Below are 19,263 nucleotides of genomic sequence, written 5' to 3' on the forward strand. Positions count from 1 at the left end.
GTCAGCGGACCACCCCTCACCCCTCGCGGGTCGAGATGGGCCTGGTTTATGATAAGCCTGGGGTTGGTGGACTTGAGACTCTAGCCTGATATGTGTTAGCGAGCACACTAAAAGCGATGAGCACCTTTTTTTTTTTTGTTACGGCAATAGTAAAGTGGGCATATTACTTTGTAATGTATAATTAAAAATCTGGTCTGGGGGTGGTGTGGGTTTTGCTCGCTGGAAATGCTCCCGATACTTTTTATTTTTGATATTTTTCTAGTCTTTTTTAATCCTGTGAATCCTTCTGGCGTCGTCCTATCCCTTTTTCTCTTTCCTCCCTCTCCTTGCTTCCCCTTTCCTCTAGGTTAGTATCCGCTTTGGGCTTCTAGGCTCTTGATGGGTGCTACGTCGTACATTGTTCTGGCCACCCTATTTTATTTTATTTTTGCCTGAACATTTTTTTTTTTTTTAATTTTTCCTCCTTGTTACTTTACGAAACCCCGACTCTTCTAGATCACCTACCTTACCTTTGGGGGAAAAGTCTTGGAAGCCTAAAAAATCTACCCGAACAAGATCGTGACTGCTTTCTTCGGAAGCGAGCAGCCCCTACCAAACGCGTCCATCCCTGCCTTTCGAATGTCATCCACCACAGAAGAGAGGCAGGTCTGGCAGCCGCTGCACCCTCAAGTCCGGCCACGGCTGGATCCACAATATGTGGAGGTGCACGATAAACTGCTCCAGTATGCCCCGCCGACCCATACTCAGCCCTGGAGTGCAGCTATGCGGCAGCCCTCGCAGGCGTCGGTGAAAACGGGGCTCGATGTTGTCCCAGTCCTTACCGAAGAGGTTCAGCTGGAGCGCTTTACCATACTCGTCCTCACGCCAGTCACAAACGCCGACGACGAACCCAGACCCGAATCCGGATGGCCAGTCTTTGTTTGGTTTCACGGCGGAGGCTTCGTCCTTGGGGATCACTCGAGCGAGCTGGACCTACTGACGCGTATTTGCGCAAGTAAGTTTCACATTCGGAGAGAGCAGAAACCCTGGAATTCGGCCCTTTTTGTTTTATAAATATCTTATATTCACCTTTTTTTATCACTCCACCAACCTTGCAGCCGCCCGTTGCGTCGTCTGCTCGGTCGGCTATCGACTGGCCCCTGAACACCCCTACCCGGCAGCCATCGAGGACGGCACCGACGGAGTGAGGTGGATTCTATCCGACGCCCAGGATGGCGGCGCCACCCGATTCAGTATAGATCGAAACCGCTGGGCCATCGGCGGCGTCTCTGCCGGTGCGCTCTTATCGACCGTGACGCTCATAAGTCTCGGAGAGGCCGGCGACCTAGACTCTGGCGAGATGGCGAGGCCGCTCCGCCAGGTCCTCGTTGTACCTGTGGTCGACAACACTGCAATGCCAGGCTCCGGCTTCTGGTCCATTAACCCCCACGCCATCAGCCCCTCGGCCGAACGAATGCTCTGGTACCGACGCCTGTGGCTGGGCGACGCCGACCCGCGTGTCTGGAGCGTCAGCGTGAATCACGCCTCCGATAAGCAGCTGGCCTACATGCCCCCGACATTTACCGCCATCGGTGGCGAGGATCTTTTGGCTCCGGAGGGCCTGGCGTTTGTCGACCAGCTGCGCGGCGCTGGCGTCGACGTTGAAACCATGATGCTGCCTGGCTGTCCACATGCCATATTGGCGTTTGCAGGTGAGTTTGCAGCTAATCCTCAGCTCCTCAGTAATGCTATATCTATAGACTATAAATGACTGGATGCGCTAACTCAAATGTTTAGGGTTTGTCTTTCATTCGACTTGCGCCGCGCGAGGTAATGGACTGCTAACACATCACGTAAACACAGATGCGTCGACAAGGCAAAGGACCTATTCGACATGTGCGTGGATCGCATCTCAAAGTCGTTTGGCAACTGAACCAGAAAAAGAAAAAAACAAAATAAAAATAGTTTAAGAAGAATGTGGGTGGGTTGAAGGGTGCTTCTAAGCCCAGTTTTTTTACTATCTCTGGGACGGGTCCAACTTATAACAGTTTCTTGTTTGGGTGTCCAGAGTTTTTTTTTTCTTCGGCCCCGAGAAAAAGGTGTTTCTCTGCTCGGATTTTCTTCTTTCTTCTCGTGCTTTAGGTTTCTGTGTGTCAATTTCCTTGTTATGTTCTGCACGTTTTAGAGCAAGTTTTCCCTCATACCCTCAACCAAAGGAGGGGAACTTGCGTGTCTTTTCAGAGATTTCTTTCCGGGGAGAAACCGTAGGTTTTGTTATATAGACACGAACTTGATGAAAAAGTTTGTATTACAGGGGGCGAAATCTGTCACATATACAAGAGACGATGATCGCGCTAGAGTCGAATCGTTATCATGGGATTGTCTTTTACGGACCTGGTGGCTGTCAGTTGTACTCGTTTGCTTGAGATTCCGGCTGATTGTTTTGCCAATCTCCGGTTCGTTTGCTAGAGCGGAGACTCTGGGGCTTAGTTGTAGTAGGCAGCTGATTGTGCACTTGCCTGCTCTCTTCGTTTCGTCCCTTTTCGACAGAGTACCGGGACTCTGCCCCGGGTTTTCAGGGCTAGGCAAGAAAAAAACCTTCACGTGGAACAGCTCGGGAGTTTTTCAATCATCTAATCATCAGGATCTTCAACTCACTCCAGGCCCATTCTCGGCATTTCGAGTCTTCATGCTACGTGCTACGTTACAGTTCCCCCCGCCACTAGCCATACTCTTCTAGCTGTGGAGTTTCCCACATCTTGTCCGCGTTTCGTTGAAGTCTAGTTCCGTTTAGTACAACTCTCGTTCAGAATTCAACGTCAACTCCGTCTCGAGTTTATATTTGGGGGAAATAGTGTACTCCTTGTCGAAAGGTGCAGGAGAAGATGCTCGAGGTGTCGGGAGGTGTCAAGACCAACAATCACTACCCCGGACTACAGCTAGTTTTCTTTTTCTATCTTTCTTCAAAAAAGGAACAATAGCTTGTGTATCATGTATTGAACCTGTCAGCTATAGGTATACTTGGTCCTGCATTCGGTCTACTGATAGATGTAAAATGACTTTAACAGTTGTGTAGCAGAAAGCCCCCATGACAAGCAAAAGTTCTGCATCAGAACAAGATTATGGCGATACACAGGACAAAAACAAGCCTGTCGCAGAGTCTACCACAGGTGGTGAAAACCAGGGTTGTCAGCACCGACAAGGAACGACATCTTGATTCGCGGCGAAGAGTCATCTATTCAGCCCATATCATGGTGAACCCACTCCTCGAGAAGGTACGTTAGCAGTCCGGACTCTGCTCGAGAGATGTCAGGGAGATTGTATAGGCAATTTCAGGAAACCGAAGCTAACATATGCAGCGTTTACATAATACGTAAAAGCACGCCATCACTTCGGATCGCGCACACACCTTCACCCACACCCTAATGAAGCAGGTCGTCACGGTCTCCGACCTGCAAAACAACCCCGATCATATTGAATTTTCTGAGCGCAAGGTCTGGCAACTTCACGACGGTTTGTGGGTGTTCCTCCGCCGCGAGAGCCACACCGGGATCAATGCCAATGGGCAAAGACCACCCAGAAACTTCGGCATACACCTGCGTAAGTTGGACCGCCTAATCAGGAAAGGGAAGGGCATGCAAGTCAAAATCCTCGAGATGTACGGTGTTCTTGTCGATGATTGCGATAACGACTGGGCGGCCGGGCACAACCACCACGTGGACGAGATGTGGGACGGTTCCCGCAGCTATTCGCAAACGATAAAAACAATAGCAAAGAAAGCGAAGACGATAACAGACACAAAAACAACAAGAGCGCTGGAGGTCGTCGGCGGTGTGGACTAGGAGGCCAGTCCGAAGAGTGACTTTGAGAGGGGCCTCGAGTTTGGCCAGTACTGCTGGGTCCGACGGACCAGGCACGCCGTGCTCATCCCCGTATTACCTTGGGAGGAGCTTAACGACTGCTCCGGGAGGCCGTCGCCCATCGTCGGCATCATCTACGACACGGTGCTAGCCAAGAGCATCCCAAGTTGCTACGAGCGATATCCTGAGTCTAGACGAGTTTCCGGATTGAAGTCTGAGTTTTCCTTGGGAACAAAAAGATCGGAAGATCGATGGATGGCGGTTGTGGAGATCCATAACCCGTATCTAGGTACACCAAAGTGGCGCCACGGAGGCATCTTTCTTGAAGATCAGCCGACGGAGACGTTTGCCTGGGTGAAAGCTAAGGACATCACAAATAGGAAGCACGGAGAATGATGCTTCACTGAGCTGGGCATTTGGCGGTCATGAGGTTGGATTATAAACACCAACTGAGTTACAGCCATGTTGTCCATCCGAAGAGGACTTTATCGGTGAGGCTGATGGGAGAAACCGGAGGTTGTCATTCAGGAGTCAAGCTTGTATCCTAGATGTGATATAGATAATTTCGAGGTGCCATTTTAAAGCTTGCGATATTCTAAGTGTAAGACGAATACCAGACCATGCGCTGCCAAGTTGCAAGCAGGCGGGTACCAAGTCACAACAACTTGTACCTCTACTGTGACACTGCATTGACAACGGCATCAGGGGTCTCGAAGGAGATTCCGTAAAAAAAGCAAAGCTGGATAAAAATGTACTATAGTAGATCCCGGTTAAAATGTTGCTCCGGGATTGTCCTCCAAATCCGATCTTGGTCATGGAAATGAAAAGGAAAGTCGACGGACGGACGTCAAATAGGAAAGTTAATTCATTCACGTGACTCTACCTCAAAAGTCTTCCATAATCCATATACTTGGTGGGGCACAGATGAGAGCTTGGGCCAGTCGAGGATCCACTCTTCCACGCAACGTTGGCCTGCCTGCGGAGGCTCAGCTTGGTGATGCATTTGACGCCCGCTGACACCAAAGTCGGTAGCTCTCTCAGCAACCAAACAACAACCCGAACTCGATCCGCATCAAATCATAAACACCCCAGCTCATACCAAACGAACATCGAAGTTTGCCATCCATCACTGCTGACCACACTCACATTCGGATTACCACAATCGAGCACTGATCTGATCTGACCTGGCCAGCCGCCCACCTCAACAATGGCGGACGCCGCATTCAAGCCGGAGAAGGACTTCTCCAAGGAAGCCGACAAGCTCATCCCCGAAGCGGAGAAGCTTGCCAAGTCAGACATCCAGGGCGCAATCGAGAAGTTGAGCGTGTTGGAAAAGCAGGCCCGTCAGGTTAGTCCTGAAAGACCGCCAATGTCCCCGCACCCATCGGATATCCATGCGGTTTTGCTAATCCATATCCTGCACTGGTACAGGCATCAGATCTCGCAACTACATCACGAGTTCTTGTCGCCATCGTCACGATATGCAAAGATGAGGGTGACTGGAGCTTACTTAACGACCAAGTCTTGGTTCTATCCAAGAAGCACAGCCAGCTGAAGCAGGCCATCACCAAGATGGTCCAGACGGTTGTGACATTCCTCGACTCCACGCCAAACCTTGAGACGAAGCTCTCTGTCATCGAGACGCTGCGCACCGTCACTGAGGGCAAGATCTTTGTCGAGGTGGAGCGGGCGCGCGTCACCAAGATTCTTTCCGACATCAAGAAGGAGCAGGGTGACCTCAAGGCGGCCACCGACATTCTGTGCGAGCTGCAGGTTGAAACCTTTGGCTCGATGGAGCGTCGGGAGAAGACACAGTTCCTCCTCGACCAGGTCGCATTGTGCATCGAGAGTGGAGACTGGACGCAGGCAGGCATTTTGAGCCGCAAGATCAGCACCAAATACCTGGCGCGCAAGCCCAAGAAGACACCTGAGCAGCTGGAGAAGGAGAAGCAGGAACGGGAGAAGAAGGCGAAGAAGGGAGATGTTGTGCCCGAGGTCGAGGTTGACGACACGACCGATCTGAAGCTGCGATACTATGAGCAGCAGGTTATATTGTCCCAGCACGAGGATAAGTACCTCGACGTTTGCAAGCACTACAGGCAAGTCCTGGACACGGAAGCCGTTGAGGAGGACCCGGCCAAGCTTCGAGCTGTAAGTTCATTCATAGAACCCGCGGCCAGAATATACATGGAGAGCGTTTACTAACATTATACTTACCAGGTTCTTCAACGAGTCATCTACTTTATCATCCTTTCTCCCCACGACAACGAGCAGCATGACCTTCTTCACCGTATCCACCGAGACACCCGCAACAGCCAGATACAGCTGGATGCGGAACTGCTCAAACTCTTCACCGTTCACGAGCTGATGCGCTGGCCCGAGGTTGCCAAGACGTTCGGCCCCCATCTCTGCTCAACAGACGTCTTCTCCAACCAGCCCCCGCCATCCGCATCTTCCAACACGACTCCTTCAGCAGCCACTGATAAGGTGGTCAAGCCTCACAAGCGATGGGAGGACCTGCGTAAGCGCGTAATCGAGCATAACGTGCGCGTCATCGCCCGCTATTACACGCGCATCAGAATGGACCGCCTGACGGAACTGTTGGATCTGGCCGAGGAAGAGACGGAGAAGTACATTAGCGACCTCGTCACCTCCAAGACTGTATACGCCAAAATTGACAGGCCGGCGCGGATCGTCAACTTTGCCAAGCCACGTGATGCGGATGACGTCTTGAACGAGTGGAGCAGCAATATGAAATCGCTACTTGGTCTGCTGGAGCGCATCGATCACCTGATCACCAAGGAGGAGATGATGGCAAACATTCAACCTGGTGCCAAAGGCAAGGGTCAGGGAGAGAAGGCGCCGAGCACACGGGTAAAATAAACAACGATGATGGTTGATTTTGTATCTTTGGTGATCAAGGAGAAGATAATCCAAGTTAGGAGGTTTACGGAAGTTGGTCAACCTTAGAATCACGAATAGATGGCTGCTTTGCTCACTCTGGGTTCCAAGCTATTATGATCAGGTGGGAATCATGACAGAAAACCACATCGGGTGTACTTGTATAATTCTAGAGCTTTGAGGCATGGAAATGACTTGGTCTGGCCATTTTCGAGTCTCCTTGGTGTGATACTAGATCGAAAGGATTTTAGGAGTCTATATCTGGTCTATGCTACATCAACCTACCAAGCACTGTATAGAAACAGGGTGAAAATGAACACAGAAACAAAAATGATAGGCTTCTCCGTCTCTAGACGTTGCTGCTGAGGACATATAGATCTTGCCCCTACGCAGCAGCAGCATCAGCAGCAGCAGCATCATCCACGCACTTTTGCTTGATAAACCCAATCAACGGCATCGCGTGCTCCTTGCCCGTGGGAACGTGATGCCCGCCCGGGTGCTCAATCACAATCGAGTTCACGCACTTTTCTGCCAGGTCCCTCGACCTCTTCTCGTCCACGACCGTGTCCAGGCTGCCGATGAAGTGCATGGTGGGCGTGTTGATGCTCGGCTCGTACATCCAGCCCAGCCCCGGCGGCTTTGCGGCAAACCCGCTGTAGAAGACGGCAAACTTGAGTGCTCGCCCTCCGTTGGCCTCGCGCAGCTCTGCGACCCATTGCTTCGCCGAGTCGCTTCCGGGGACCTCGCGCCTCGGCTCGTCCAGCACCCCTGTCATCATGCTCGCCATTACCGCGCCCTGGCTGAAGCCGATGACGCCGTCGACGCCGCCCGCGTCCCGCACCGCCTCCGTCAGTCGGCTCATACCCTCCCGCAAAAGCCGGTAGGCGCCCGTGGCGTCGAACATGCGGAACCAGGACCACGAGTCGGTCGCGCGCGGGTCATCTTGGCCGGCTACCGGGTTGCAGCCCGGTATGTCGACGGACCGGAGCTGGTTGGGCGCCGTGGGGTAGATCAGGGTGGGCTGCAGGTTGAAGGGGGCTAGGGACTTGATCATGAGCTTTTCCAAGGCGCGCGTCTTGGCGTGGAAGAGCGGGCCCGACTGGGTGTAGCCTGTTTTTCGGGGGTGTTTTGTTGTAAGAAACAAGGTTGTGTATATGTGGTTTATTGGTTTCAGGGTATTTATTCATTTACCATGCAGCATAAGGATCTTGATCTCCTTTTTGGCCGGCTTCTTAGCCGCTTGTGGCCTCGACTGAGGGGCGGCTTGAGGGCGATTGGCCTGTTCAGTATGATGCTCGTTTGCAGACATGGTTGTTGACTTGTGTCGTAAAATGTAAAAATGTGAGACTGGTAATCTAGACCCGAAGCAGATGTTTGGCTTCGCAAGCAGACAACTTCTTATCATATTCTTTTGTCTCTCTTTGTCTAGTCCCCAGTACTAGGTGAATGACAATGACAGCTTCCCAGCGAAGCATCCCATTCCCCAAGTTGCTGGGGCATTTGTCAGCGCCACGACGCCGACTCGAACCGGACAGCGTTCCTGTTCGGGAGGGTGTCAACAGGGCGGGAGTGGCGTTGTAAGTAAAGTGAGTGGTTCGAGTAAAAATTTCATTCATTTATTAATAACTTCATTTCCACACACGCATTTGCAACATATTTGAAAATTGACGCTAAAATTTCACCAATGAGATGCCGAAATAGTCCCGTTTTGAACCTTAGAAAAATCAATCTGACGCTCGTAATGCTGAGGTTCGGTTCGTTCACCGCGGTAACGACGCTTCTTGTGATAGTAAAAAAAACATAAAAATACAAAATAAAAATAAAAAACAACCATCGTCAAAGCCATTTACGTTATATCTCGGAAGGCGTCGAGATATCGGGCAGTGTGGTAATTGCTTATTTGCCCACGCACCTCGACATACCAAATTGGGCTTCAAAGCTCTCAACCGATCGAGCTTCAACCGAGACAGGTCGGCCATCATTCAACTATTTTTGGCACGAGTACACGAGTACATTGATGCTGTTTGGCGACTGATAGGCTCGGATGTATTTGGTTTATCGTACTCATGGGTATGAACAAACCTGGCAGAATAGATGGATTGGTCTGGGCTTGGTCTGGACCTAGTCTAGTTGTGCTATATATGTAGGTAGTTTTAGGCATCCTATCTGATTACGATCAAACCTACTTCAGCACGGCTGACCTTTTATGATTGTCCTAACTGACACATGTTGATCAAATATTATCATATCTGCAATATCAACTAGGTCTCGTCGTCCTCCTCCGGCGTGGATACGAGCTCAGAGCCCACCCGCTTTCGCATCTCACTCAACGTACCATACTAATATGACCCAAGTCGACATCATGATATTCGGCAAAGGTTCCATGAGTGAAAACTTAGTGCCCATCTCAAAGCAGATGAATGTATGCGATCCATTCTTAACAGTTCTCTCACCAAACATAGAGAACCAGGTCAAGAAAGTGCCCCGTTGCCAGGACTACTCGCCAAATGGGGTTTGATATCAGCACATCTTCGGCACAACAACAGTCACTGAAAAGACTGAATTGCAATTTGACATCCGTGCTAGCAGGGTTTCGGTTATCCCGAAGGGTATCTGAAAGTCAGTTTGGGTTTCTTGCCGTTGGCCCTTTCTGAAACTGTCGTTGGACAAAAGCATGGGAGGCGGTCACTGTCGCAGTCATGCGTTTTGGACTCAATCGCGCCCGTCATTGACGCAGATCATTGTCACGGGAGCTTGGAGAGATGCGTCAAAGTCATCCTGCTTTCTCGTTTCCGACCCCTCTATGGTACAGTGGCATCCGTCTCTAATGCTGTTCAAATCGACATTGACTGGCCGTGATAATCCCGGACGCTCCGCTCTATTATCATGCTCGTAGCATAGGTATCTATTGGCGGGACTTGTTGCGGGGGTCGTTCTTCCACTCGTCGCCTGCAAATGGGGTTAGATGAGCTAAACAACTAGGGGCTTCGAACGGTGATGGTCGCAACGTACTGGCCTCCATGGCGGTCTGGGCCTTGTACACTCCGTAGTAGATAACGGCACCTGTTATGACGGATCCCAAGTCAGAACGATGACCAAACGCAGGTAGATATCGTCTGAGTATCAACTCTTCGTAGCTGATGGCGCGACGCATGCCATCTGCTCGTTCGTATCATTGAAACGTACCAGCAACGAAGAAGGGGGCCATGGGCTCCACTAGTAACATGGCAAATAACGTCAGTAAAAATTCTCATGTTTCGCTCCATCCGTTCGAGGTATCGGGAATCGGCATTGCGCGTGGTAACACGTCGTCGGACTCGACTTACTGACGGGGCCGGGGAACTTCTTGAGCGGCGTGACGCCGAACATCTTGGCGAAGGGAATGCGGAACATTTTGGCGGCAATTGAGCAGCTCAGAAGGATATACTGGGCTGGGAGTCGAAATGGTGATGGGTTGATCGTTTTCCTAGCTTTGGACGTCGCCGTTAACCGATTGGCTTGTCCGAACCTTTTTCGCAGCGCGGGTCTCGAATTGAGAATTTGTTGCCTGAGGCAAGCAGCTCCTCAGTTGGCACTAGGAGCTTCGACGGAACGGCAACAACAATATTGCGGAAAGCTCTCCCTCCCCAAACACAGGACCCACACTCCAGTCGAAGCTAATGGGAAGTGGAGCCGAAGCTTTTAGTGACGTACCTTCCCCCGCAAATGAAGCTCGTTCCATTCCCAGGGTCACTCAGCTGAGCTCCTATCTGAGGTGTCTCAAGTCCCGGGTGTCTTGGCCACTTCTCATGCCATCCAACCGAAGCTTGTCCTGTTTTTCGTGTCAAGGTTTGCTTCCTCCTCTCCAAACTCACCTTTCCAACTTCATCGCTCCATCTATTCCAGAGCTGCCAGCCAAGTGCGGGGTGCATAAAACGTCCAGACTTTTGGCTGCGGTTCAATTCATCCAATTGATTCCAAACACCACCCTCCTTGTCCCCGGCAATACATCCGCTTTCCCCTCTCACAGACGCCAGTGTCTCCCTACCTACCTCATCTCTACCCACGCTATTGCTGCATTATCGAACCGTTCAGTTCAAGCTGCGGCACCCCTCAGAAATAACCAGGCTTTCTGCCTGCATAGGACCGAATCACACGACTGACTGACTGCATTGTCGCTGTGCCTGCCACTGCCTCTAATTGCTGCTGCCGCTGCCACCTCTGTCTCTGCTTCACTCCGACCGTCCTCTGCCCGAGTCGATCGATTCACACCACCCTCCATCACCGTTTTCGCCAATAACAGTCCTGCCACAAAGTAGATTGACGTCCTGTGACACGCTTCCTGAGGATTCTGGATTTGTTGCAACCGACGAACCTCTACTTGCAAGGCTCCGTTTTCGGCCTGCCTTGTAAATCCGGCGTACATCCGATAACATATTCAACTTTGACTGAACATACTTACTACCTCGCCTTACCCTCAATCATCACGACTTGTAATAATGCTTTCTCGTCGTGTCCTTCGGGACGCAGCCACCCCTCTCCGCAGCGCCTCGCGGTGCTTTGCAACCACGGCTGTAGCTAGGCAACAATCCAAGCAGAGAACACCCTCCCTCGCCGATATCGAACCCAACAGGCAGACGACCTTTGCGGAAAAGCAGAAGGCATTTCGGCAGCAGTTAGCAGAGGCGCAGAAACAGCGCGATGCCAGTTTGTCCACTTCCTCCCCTACTTCCTCCACTTCCCGTTCCTCGCAGAGCAACTCCGACGTCGATGGCATCCCAGGGAGCGGACAGGGCTTGGGCTCACTTAGCACCGCCAACTCTAAAGGAACGGCCGTCGATGCTGCCAAGGCTGCGGATCCGGAAGAGCCTCCGCGCAAGCTTGGCCCGCTGACCAGCCTAATCTACGGCACAAAGGAGGGTCGCGAGATGGATGCCCAGATCGAGGCCAGCTTCAGCCAGGTGCTTGCACGTGGCAAGTACGTACACTCTATCGTGTTTCACGAGGTCAAGCACAAGAAGACGGACGAGTACATCGATCTCGTTGGCAAGTGGTATCCTCGCATGGCTTCGATGCCTGAGAATAAGGTTCATCTTGTTGGAAGCTGGAGGACCGAGGTTGGAGACTGCAACACATTTGGTACGTTGGTAGAAGCATTGATGTTGCGCTTGAAATGCTGTTGCTAACTGCCAATCTTCAGTTCACATTTGGGAGTATCAGGGCTACAACGGATACCATGAATCACTCAGCTCGATTTCGAGGCACCCAGAGTTCCCAGCATTTAACGATAAGCTCAAGAGCCTCATTATATCCAAGAACACGTCACTCATGCAGGAGTTCTCCTTCTGGCCCACGACGCCGCCGCGCCAGCTGGGTGGACTCTTTGAGCTGCGATCGTACACGCTACACCCGGGCAACCTCCTAGAGTGGGAGACACACTGGCGTAGGGGACTGAAGGCCCGCCGTGAGGTCATGGAGGGCGTGGGAGCATGGTTTGTCCAGATTGGAGACCTCAACACGGTTCACCACCTTTGGCAGTTTGCCGACCTTGAGCAGCGCAAGGTTACGCGTGAGAAGAGCTGGGGCATTGAAGGTTGGAGCGAGACGGTGCACAAGACAGTGCCGCTTATCCAGACTATGAAGTCCAGGATTCTGGTCCCACTGCCGTGGTCTCCAGTCGCTTAAGACGTCCCACACTTGTCCCAGTCGCCTATATTCGAACCAATGACCATCCGGGCCGTTAGTTTTTAGCATACTTGTACACTGCGATCGCGTTGCATGGTGCATTCTTCTGTGTTTAGGAGTTTCTCATTTGTCATTTTTAGGCTCATTATGGTTGTTTGTTGGAATCAGCTGTGCTGATATTAGTACATTTAGATTCGGTGCAATAACAATTGATATCCAGCTCATTTTGTCATGGAAACCCGACCATTGTGAAGTGATCACTTGAGCCTCGTTCACTCTTCCAGCTCCTCTCCCATGACGGCGGCAAGGTTACGTCTAGCCATAGTCAGAGTATGGCTCAGCGCACCCAGTTTTGCAGACAGAGACATCAAACTCGGGTCTGCGCTCTCGACACGGATTTTCTCCCTCACGTAGACCTGCACCGCGTCACCATCCTTTTCTCTACCGCCCGCAGCCCCACCAGGGTTTCTACTACTGCTCCGCCTGGTGCTATCCCTCGTTCCCGATAGCACGGGTGGTCCGCTTTGACTCACAGGCCGTTTGACGCTCAGCGTGGGTGAGGTCCTAGGCCCGTGTCGGCGGTGCTCCTCCTCGCCACCCGCGGGCTTCCCGTCCAGACCGGCGCAGCAGTAGCCAAAGATGACGTCGCTCTCGTCGTGCTCGAGGCGGCGGGCCGTGCCAATGGCCAGCGCGAACTTCATGCCGAATGAGGGCGCCGCATCAGCGGGCTCGAGGCTGCGCACCCACAGGACCAGCGCGGACTCTTGGAGCGAAAAGTAGATGGATATGTTGTGCAGCGGGTTAGCGGCCGAGGCGTCAGTTTGCTGCTGTGGTGCGGAGAGGAAGTTGTTGAGGTTGGAGGTTGGTGGTGGTGGCGCCGGCGGGGCGAGGAAGTGCCCCGGCGCTGCTGAGAGCGTCGTCCAGCCCGGATCGGTGTCCGTCAGCGGCCGGCCCTTGAGTATCGCGGAGGATTCGTGCAGCGTCGTTGAGAGCAGCCTCAGTTGGGCAGATACAAAGGCCGCGGCGGCTGTTGCGTCGGCGGCAGGCGGCAGCGTCGTCTTCGAGCCGCCTCCTTCCGGTAGGAACTCGAGGGTACGGGTCAGGACGTCGAGGGCGTCAGTCAGGCGGGCATGCAGCAGTGTTAGGGGTGCGAGGTGGATGGGATGCGTCGGGTCGATGGACAAGGTCTGCGGAGGGGCGGTGCGCAGACGCAGCGACAGCGTGCCCTTGACGATGCGGGTGCCGACCCGCGTGACGTGGCCCTTGACCGACTCGTTGCGCGGCGTGCTCACAACGAGAGTGCTGCCTGGGTCGATGGGCGCGAGGAGAGCGTAGCAGTCCTCGAGGCCGTGGCGGAATTCGCCCAGAGTGGCTTGGAGGTCATCGAGGAGCCAGGTGAGCTCACGGCGCTGGAGGGCGGGTTGGCTGTGGGTTAGTTGTGTGGTGTTTGAGGGTGAGAGATATGGTTTAAGGGTGCTTTGTTATAGATCATATCATAGAAAGAACACATCACGAACCTGCGTGTCCTGGATTGCCAGCTTGAGCTCGGCCGCAGCTATTGGTGGGTAGATATCGACAGACATTGTAGAGGTTGGTGAGGTTCGGGGCACGTGAGGATCGATTGAATAAACAATCGCTAAGGATTGGTAATATGGTACATTCTAACACTATCAAATCATTCGCTTGGAATGAGAGGGGCTGCCCATCTGGATGCCAGTTGCACAGTTATGATATGGGTTGCGCGAGCCGTTGCTCCGAATTGGCGCAAGTTGGTCGTAGGTTTACATGAAGACGTTGAAAAGCCAGCGTGTGACGCAATAATGCGTGGAGAGTTTGCTACACCTGCAGTGACAATCACGTGATATTTCAATCTGCGTCTGCTGCAACAAGACATACCAATCCTAAAAAGCATCATTCTGTATATCTGGACGTATTAATGGCGGGGGTAGGGTTGTGTCTTCTTCAGAATAAAACAGAAGTTTTGTCGTCGGGGAGAATGGTATAGATATTGGCCGTGAAGCTGATAACTCCGTTTATTGTTACCCGTCATTCTATGGGCCTATCACTCAGGCTAACAAGCTTTTGCACGTTTTTTACTAGACTTCGTGCAGGTTTCACAGCCTATCGTACACAGCCAAAAAGCATTGGGTTCTAAATCGAGCATAAAAATGGATGACCCTTTGCGGAACATGGGACCTGATATCAGTGAGCTGCAGGTGATTTGTGGTGGGTGGGGCCGCCCGACAACAGCAGCTGTGGCTCGGCTCCGGCTCCGGCCGCCAATTGAGCTCCAACAGTCAAATCAATAATTTCGTCACATGCTCGCAACTTACCATATTTCCAACCAAGATACTAATCGTAGTCCTCACCGCAACCCCCGCGACAAAATGCGCAGTCAATAACAACACATCATACTACTCAACTGCCTCTGTGCTACTCACAGCCCACCCGCACAGACTTTGATCAGCAATAAACAGAAAATCACAAATGGCCGATCCATTATCACCACCAGCAACCGCAGCGCAGGGCGCATCCGCACCAGCCATGAAGACGACGCTCCCCTCCCGCCCGGCCAGCTCCGGCACTACCAAGAAGCCTCGCCTCCCGACTGGCGCGCGTATCCTATCGCGCACGCTCAACACCTCGCGCCCGCCGCACCATAGTAACCACGCCAAGGCCAGCGCCGCCGGCGCGCCGGTCACGCGCGCGGACCCGCACCTCGCCCCGAAGCGACGCATCGTCATCCGGCGGGGCACGAACCTCGTCGCGATCCTGAAGCGCGTGCAGAAGCTGCTCGACAAGAGCCCCGGCGGTGCGCTGTCGATGGGCCTGGGGGATTTGGTGGGAGGTGGTAAGAAGGGGGGCAAGGGTGGTGCTGGTGCAACGGGCAAGAAGGGCGGCGCCAAGCCTTCGGCCGCCGAAGATGACGGGGTGCAGGTCGGGGACGACAGGTTCCCCGTGGTTGTAGTCGGGGCGGGCGCGCTCAACATAGAAAAGGCTCTCAAGACGGCGGCCGTATTTCAGCGGAGGGGTGATTGCGTCGTGCGGATATACACCAGCACAGTGAGCGGGGTGGATACCTACGAGGTTGAAGAGGATGAGGATGAGGATTGTGCGGACGGTCATGATGCTGGAGCAGACGCCGACACGGAGATGTCGGGCATTGGCACCACCGGGAATGCGGCCGGTGGTGGACGAACGCTGGGAGGGAGGGCGACGGTCGTGAAGCAGAGGAGTCGCAAGGCCAGCGCGCTAGAGGTGGCCATCCGTCTCAAGACGTGAAGGGGGTTCTTTGTGCATTGCCTACGATATTTGGCGGACGGATACGGGCTTTTTTTGCGGTATGTTTTATTCCTTTGGGATGATGAAGTCCCACCTGAAACAACACATTCCAGGTTGCATGGACGTTGCCGGCGGGAAAGGACTTCACAGGTTTGCTTTTACGGAGTTTTGCATGGAGGGATAGGTCACTATGCATTCTTGGTGTTTTGGCGTTTTGCTAGAGAAGCTGTCATGTTGCATCTCGAGCCTCCTCATGTTTAAGGTAATGGGATTATCATTCCATCGGGTTTGGATGTGCTGTTCAAAAATAAAAATTACCATGTCGATTTCGTGCATGACTTTACCTTATCGACTCGGTTGAACATGTTCAAAACGTATTTTTCCTCGGGGCTTGCCAGTGCATCCCTTGTCCAGGGCTGTACGGAATACTGTATAACCGTACTATTTATTCTTCGGCTCCGAGGCAGTACCGATATGGTTTTCTTTTTTTTGTTTATCTATTTATGTACATGGGTTGAGGTTTGGACTTATTACATCTGATCCAGTTACCGACCAGGCGCAGTGACTGCGGAGGATCATCAGAAGATCAGAAGAAATCCCACAAAAACCCATAATCCGCGGAAAGGAGGCCTGTCAACTGGATCCCAGCTCATCTGAAGAAGCCCGTTTGCGACAAACCCTTCAAGCTATTTGGCTGCCGTTGTCACCTCAGCAAACGTTAAAGAGTCAAACACAGACAAAAATACCATGTTCTTTGTTACATTCTGTCTGCCGTTCGCTCAGACGCCAGGTAGTTGGCTAAAAAGCGGGGAGGAACACAAATCATGCCAGAACAGGGTCCTTTCCTGGACGAGTGAGTCAAAATAACTTGTCACAAACCACTGAAACAAAACGCTTCCCTTTGACGTGATGTGGATAGTAGTCACGTCATGTTATAGCCTAGGTTTCCCTCCCTTTTTTGTGACAGTTTGACAACTCCTGCGGGTCAACACATGGCTGGCTTGGAAATGCAATCAACGAGAAACAAGGGAGCAAGAACAAGAAACACAGAGAGCAAAGAGATCAAAGCGAACAAAAAGAACAAAGGAACCGTGGCTGTTGATTCGTGGATGAATACGAAATTGTGGCACAATAATTTTTGTTACTCGATTTTCTTCTTTTACTTTTTTCTACGGTGTGAACTCGATGTAAGTGAGGCGTTGCGTTCCCCGGTGGCTTTCTTGAATATTCCATGTTTTTCTTTTCTTTTGTTCTCTGTAACACGGACATTGGACCGTTCCCAATAAGTCGAAAGTCCGTGTTGAGAACTTTTGGAATGTGATCAATTGCTTTTCTACCAGCTATGACTTTGTGCACCCCAGTATCCATGTCAACAAAAAATTGAACTCCAAAAAATGTAAGCAGATTATGTGAGCATGTAAATCAGAGTAAGAAGACGATCAGATTCTAAATGCAGCCGCAGTGATAATGGCAACATCAGCATCAGCATCGCCGTCTGCATCGCAACAATAATTAATCAGTACGACGTGAGCCCATGAAGCCTGCATACGTCGGTAACACCGCGAAGGATCTCTCGGCCGGTATGCGGGGGTGCTATATAAAGCTGACCGCTTGCCGTCGCACGTACTCCGTATATGCACCTCCAGTATGCGGCAGCCCTGACCGCACTAGGACAAGCGCTAGAAAACATCTCGAAAAAGTCTGCCCGAGATGTGCTGGCCGCTCGTATCACCAGCTACGTGTTACAGAATGAATAGTCCGGCATTTTTTGTCAAGTCACGTTAGTCAAGCAACCGGCCTATGAAGAGACTAAAACGAAACTAGACACTGGAGATCCCCATGATTAGAACTGCTAGCCTAGTACTGCTAGTCTAGTCTTTTGTTGGCGTGGCTCTGCAGTCTGTGTTGTTTGTGATCAGTGCTGCATAAAAGATATTCCTCATAGTATTGTAGTATTGACTGTAGTCATTACTTCTTGCAGTGGCAAACGCGCCAATATCGACACGGAACTATGACGTTGGCGCGTTGGAGCTGCAGACACTATACTGTAAACTATAAGCTCACTTTGCTTCTTTCCCTGCTGTTCGTTTCTCTCCGCTATCGACCTGACTAAGGTGAAGAACAAAACGTGTGACGCCATTCATCAAAGACAATCCGTTGCGCTGCCAGCCAAACAGGGGGTGCATGGGCAGTTGACACGCAAGGATCATGGGGGTTGTATGGGCAACATGGGTGAAAAAGAACACCGCGCACACTACGTTAAAGTGCACGGAGGCTCAAGGAACGGGCAGACCTTGTTCAGCGCGCAGAGCTTTGACAACTGGGGAATCCCTTCCCCTTGCGAAACATGGAGGTCACAAGTATTCAAACTGCATTTAGGTAAACTGTAAAGAGACTGGGGGGTTTGTCGTTAGTGCTATCAGGCGCGATTGCGCCCAGCGCATTCTATTCTGCGATTGGAAGGCGACAAAGAGGAAAAAGGGTCCATGAAATTATCCAAGAGTGCGCCGCTTCGCAAAATCAAAATGCGCCCACTTGATCATTTCGCGCCGTGATTGTAGTGGGATGGAGGGAGAGAGAGAAAGCTGTCGCAAACGCAAAAGGACTAGCCACGAACAGGGCGTTGTCCTTCGCGACGAGGGACCTAGCAAAGAAAATCGGTTAGCGCAAAAAGGACAAGCAGGCATTAGGCCGGGTGGTTCTTGGTCCCTTGCTGCGAACCAATGAGGGCTTTTGGTGAAACCCCAACGGCGCCTGGGGGAAATTAAAGCAAAGAAAGGAAAAATTGATCAAGGACCCCCAAAGTTGCGCCAACCGATCGCTTATGGTCGCGGCGTCATGTCGCTTTTTTTTCTTCCTACCTTGCTGCCCCTCTTTGTGTCAGCAACGCAAAATCCCAAACTTGCCCATGCCGTCCTTTGTCTATTTGATCCACCTCTTGCCGATTTTTGCCTGTGCGGGTCAAAAGAAAAAAGGAAGAAATATTTGCCGCGACACGGAAATACGGAATCGTTGGTTTTCTTCTTTGGTTCTTCGGCGTCCAAAGTTGGCAATACTACAGAAGAGAGGCGACGGAGAAAAAAAAAAAAAAAAAAAAAAACCTTGCTAGACCGTAAGCTTCCAGAATAGTATCTCGCAACATGGTTGGCCCAGAGGCAAAGACTCGCTGTCATTGCTGACGCATAAAGCCCATAAATAGAGGGATTCGTGGCGGTGGGCAGGATTGTGCATCGTGGCCCACGGTCCAGGCCTCGTGCGGGATTTCTCCCGTCCATTGGTTCGTTATTCCCCTGTTCGTCGTAGAGTCACCAAAGGCGGTGGTGACGTGTAAATTGGGTAGCGAGAATAGTAAAGTCGTGTGTTGTAATGTACAGACTTGCAATGCTTCAATTGGCTTCTTTTGAGTGCTCGTTCAATTTGACAAAATACACTTTTTTCTGTTGCGACGACATATTAGACTGAAGGTGATATTGTATACCACTAATAACTTACCACATCTTGGGTGTGCCTTAATCTCCGGATGAAGTAGGTTTTGCAACAAGCGACTCCGTTGTTGCATGGGGTTTTTCAAAAGTCG

General features: G+C 51.7%; 8 protein-coding genes across 8 annotated transcripts; 5 read left to right on the forward strand and 3 right to left on the reverse strand.

Annotated features, from left to right (window-relative positions):
- Positions 1 to 618: 618 nt before the first annotated feature.
- Positions 619 to 1,912, forward strand: MGG_02610 (uncharacterized protein; the record flags this gene model as incomplete). The annotated part of the gene is made up of 3 exons (XM_003721138.1): positions 619 to 994; positions 1,098 to 1,695; positions 1,843 to 1,912. 3 exons carry the CDS (start codon positions 619 to 621, stop codon positions 1,910 to 1,912), a joined length of 1,044 nt encoding a protein of 347 aa, XP_003721186.1.
- A 1,189-nt stretch (positions 1,913 to 3,101) lies between these two features.
- MGG_02609 (uncharacterized protein) lies at positions 3,102 to 3,821 on the forward strand (the record flags this gene model as incomplete). Its single annotated transcript, XM_003721139.1, has 2 exons — positions 3,102 to 3,254; positions 3,360 to 3,821. 2 exons carry the CDS (start codon positions 3,102 to 3,104, stop codon positions 3,819 to 3,821), a joined length of 615 nt encoding a protein of 204 aa, XP_003721187.1.
- A 1,019-nt stretch (positions 3,822 to 4,840) lies between these two features.
- Positions 4,841 to 7,156, forward strand: MGG_02608 (26S proteasome regulatory subunit RPN5). The gene is made up of 3 exons (XM_003721140.1): positions 4,841 to 5,187; positions 5,271 to 5,990; positions 6,060 to 7,156. Exons 1-3 carry the CDS (start codon positions 5,047 to 5,049, stop codon positions 6,720 to 6,722), a joined length of 1,524 nt encoding a protein of 507 aa, XP_003721188.1. The 5' UTR covers positions 4,841 to 5,046; the 3' UTR covers positions 6,723 to 7,156.
- MGG_02607 (uncharacterized protein) lies at positions 6,876 to 8,481 on the reverse strand. Its single transcript, XM_003721141.1, has 2 exons — positions 7,932 to 8,481; positions 6,876 to 7,850 (listed from the first exon to the last, which is right to left on the reverse strand). The coding sequence occupies exons 1-2, from the start codon at positions 8,143 to 8,145 to the stop codon at positions 7,126 to 7,128; spliced, it is 939 nt and encodes a 312-aa protein (XP_003721189.1). The 5' UTR covers positions 8,146 to 8,481; the 3' UTR covers positions 6,876 to 7,125.
- Positions 8,482 to 8,710: 229 nt separating this feature from the next.
- On the reverse strand, positions 8,711 to 10,298 carry MGG_02606 (uncharacterized protein). Its single transcript, XM_003721142.1, has 4 exons — positions 10,067 to 10,298; positions 9,927 to 9,956; positions 9,753 to 9,803; positions 8,711 to 9,689 (listed from the first exon to the last, which is right to left on the reverse strand). Exons 1-4 carry the CDS (start codon positions 10,131 to 10,133, stop codon positions 9,646 to 9,648), a joined length of 192 nt encoding a protein of 63 aa, XP_003721190.1. The 5' UTR covers positions 10,134 to 10,298; the 3' UTR covers positions 8,711 to 9,645.
- Positions 10,299 to 10,411: 113 nt separating this feature from the next.
- On the forward strand, positions 10,412 to 12,672 carry MGG_02605 (nipsnap family protein). Its single transcript, XM_003721143.1, has 2 exons — positions 10,412 to 11,858; positions 11,920 to 12,672. Exons 1-2 carry the CDS (start codon positions 11,219 to 11,221, stop codon positions 12,402 to 12,404), a joined length of 1,125 nt encoding a protein of 374 aa, XP_003721191.1. The 5' UTR covers positions 10,412 to 11,218; the 3' UTR covers positions 12,405 to 12,672.
- MGG_02604 (uncharacterized protein) lies at positions 12,512 to 14,202 on the reverse strand. The gene is made up of 2 exons (XM_003721144.1): positions 13,922 to 14,202; positions 12,512 to 13,813 (listed from the first exon to the last, which is right to left on the reverse strand). Exons 1-2 carry the CDS (start codon positions 13,985 to 13,987, stop codon positions 12,677 to 12,679), a joined length of 1,203 nt encoding a protein of 400 aa, XP_003721192.1. The 5' UTR covers positions 13,988 to 14,202; the 3' UTR covers positions 12,512 to 12,676.
- Positions 14,203 to 14,749: 547 nt separating this feature from the next.
- Positions 14,750 to 16,021, forward strand: MGG_02603 (uncharacterized protein). Its single transcript, XM_003721145.1, has one exon. It carries the CDS (start codon positions 14,892 to 14,894, stop codon positions 15,684 to 15,686), a length of 795 nt encoding a protein of 264 aa, XP_003721193.1. The 5' UTR covers positions 14,750 to 14,891; the 3' UTR covers positions 15,687 to 16,021.
- Positions 16,022 to 19,263: the final 3,242 nt, after the last annotated feature.

The sequence above is a fragment of the Pyricularia oryzae genome, chromosome 7 (genome assembly GCF_000002495.2).
Source record: "Pyricularia oryzae 70-15 chromosome 7, whole genome shotgun sequence".
NCBI lineage: Eukaryota > Fungi > Ascomycota > Sordariomycetes > Magnaporthales > Pyriculariaceae > Pyricularia > Pyricularia oryzae.

What these genes read in the sequence shown, in the direction of transcription:
- MGG_02608 (XM_003721140.1), top strand. Translation starts at nt 5,047, where the DNA reads ATGGCGGACGCCGCATTCAAGCCGGAGAAGGACTTCTCCAAGGAAGCC. An exon ending in TGGAAAAGCAGGCCCGTCAG is followed by an intron (nt 5,188 to 5,270) that starts GTTAGTCCTGAA and finishes GCACTGGTACAG; the next exon opens with GCATCAGATCTCGCAACTAC. An exon ending in ACCCGGCCAAGCTTCGAGCT is followed by an intron (nt 5,991 to 6,059) that starts GTAAGTTCATTC and finishes TATACTTACCAG; the next exon opens with GTTCTTCAACGAGTCATCTA.
- MGG_02607 (XM_003721141.1), bottom strand. Translation starts at nt 8,145, where the DNA reads ATGATAAGAAGTTGTCTGCTTGCGAAGCCAAACATCTGCTTCGGGTCT. An exon ending in CAAGATCCTTATGCTGCATG is followed by an intron (nt 7,851 to 7,931) that starts GTAAATGAATAA and finishes CCCGAAAAACAG; the next exon opens with GCTACACCCAGTCGGGCCCG.
- MGG_02606 (XM_003721142.1), bottom strand. Translation starts at nt 10,133, where the DNA reads ATGTTCCGCATTCCCTTCGCCAAGATGTTCGGCGTCACGCCGCTCAAG. An exon ending in GAAGTTCCCCGGCCCCGTCA is followed by an intron (nt 9,957 to 10,066) that starts GTAAGTCGAGTC and finishes CCATGTTACTAG; the next exon opens with TGGAGCCCATGGCCCCCTTC. An exon ending in GGCCCCCTTCTTCGTTGCTG is followed by an intron (nt 9,804 to 9,926) that starts GTACGTTTCAAT and finishes CCGTCATAACAG; the next exon opens with GTGCCGTTATCTACTACGGA.
- MGG_02605 (XM_003721143.1), top strand. Translation starts at nt 11,219, where the DNA reads ATGCTTTCTCGTCGTGTCCTTCGGGACGCAGCCACCCCTCTCCGCAGC. An exon ending in TGGAGACTGCAACACATTTG is followed by an intron (nt 11,859 to 11,919) that starts GTACGTTGGTAG and finishes GCCAATCTTCAG; the next exon opens with TTCACATTTGGGAGTATCAG.
- MGG_02604 (XM_003721144.1), bottom strand. Translation starts at nt 13,987, where the DNA reads ATGTCTGTCGATATCTACCCACCAATAGCTGCGGCCGAGCTCAAGCTG. An exon ending in TGGCAATCCAGGACACGCAG is followed by an intron (nt 13,814 to 13,921) that starts GTTCGTGATGTG and finishes CCCGCCCTCCAG; the next exon opens with CGCCGTGAGCTCACCTGGCT.
- MGG_02603 (XM_003721145.1), top strand. Translation starts at nt 14,892, where the DNA reads ATGGCCGATCCATTATCACCACCAGCAACCGCAGCGCAGGGCGCATCC.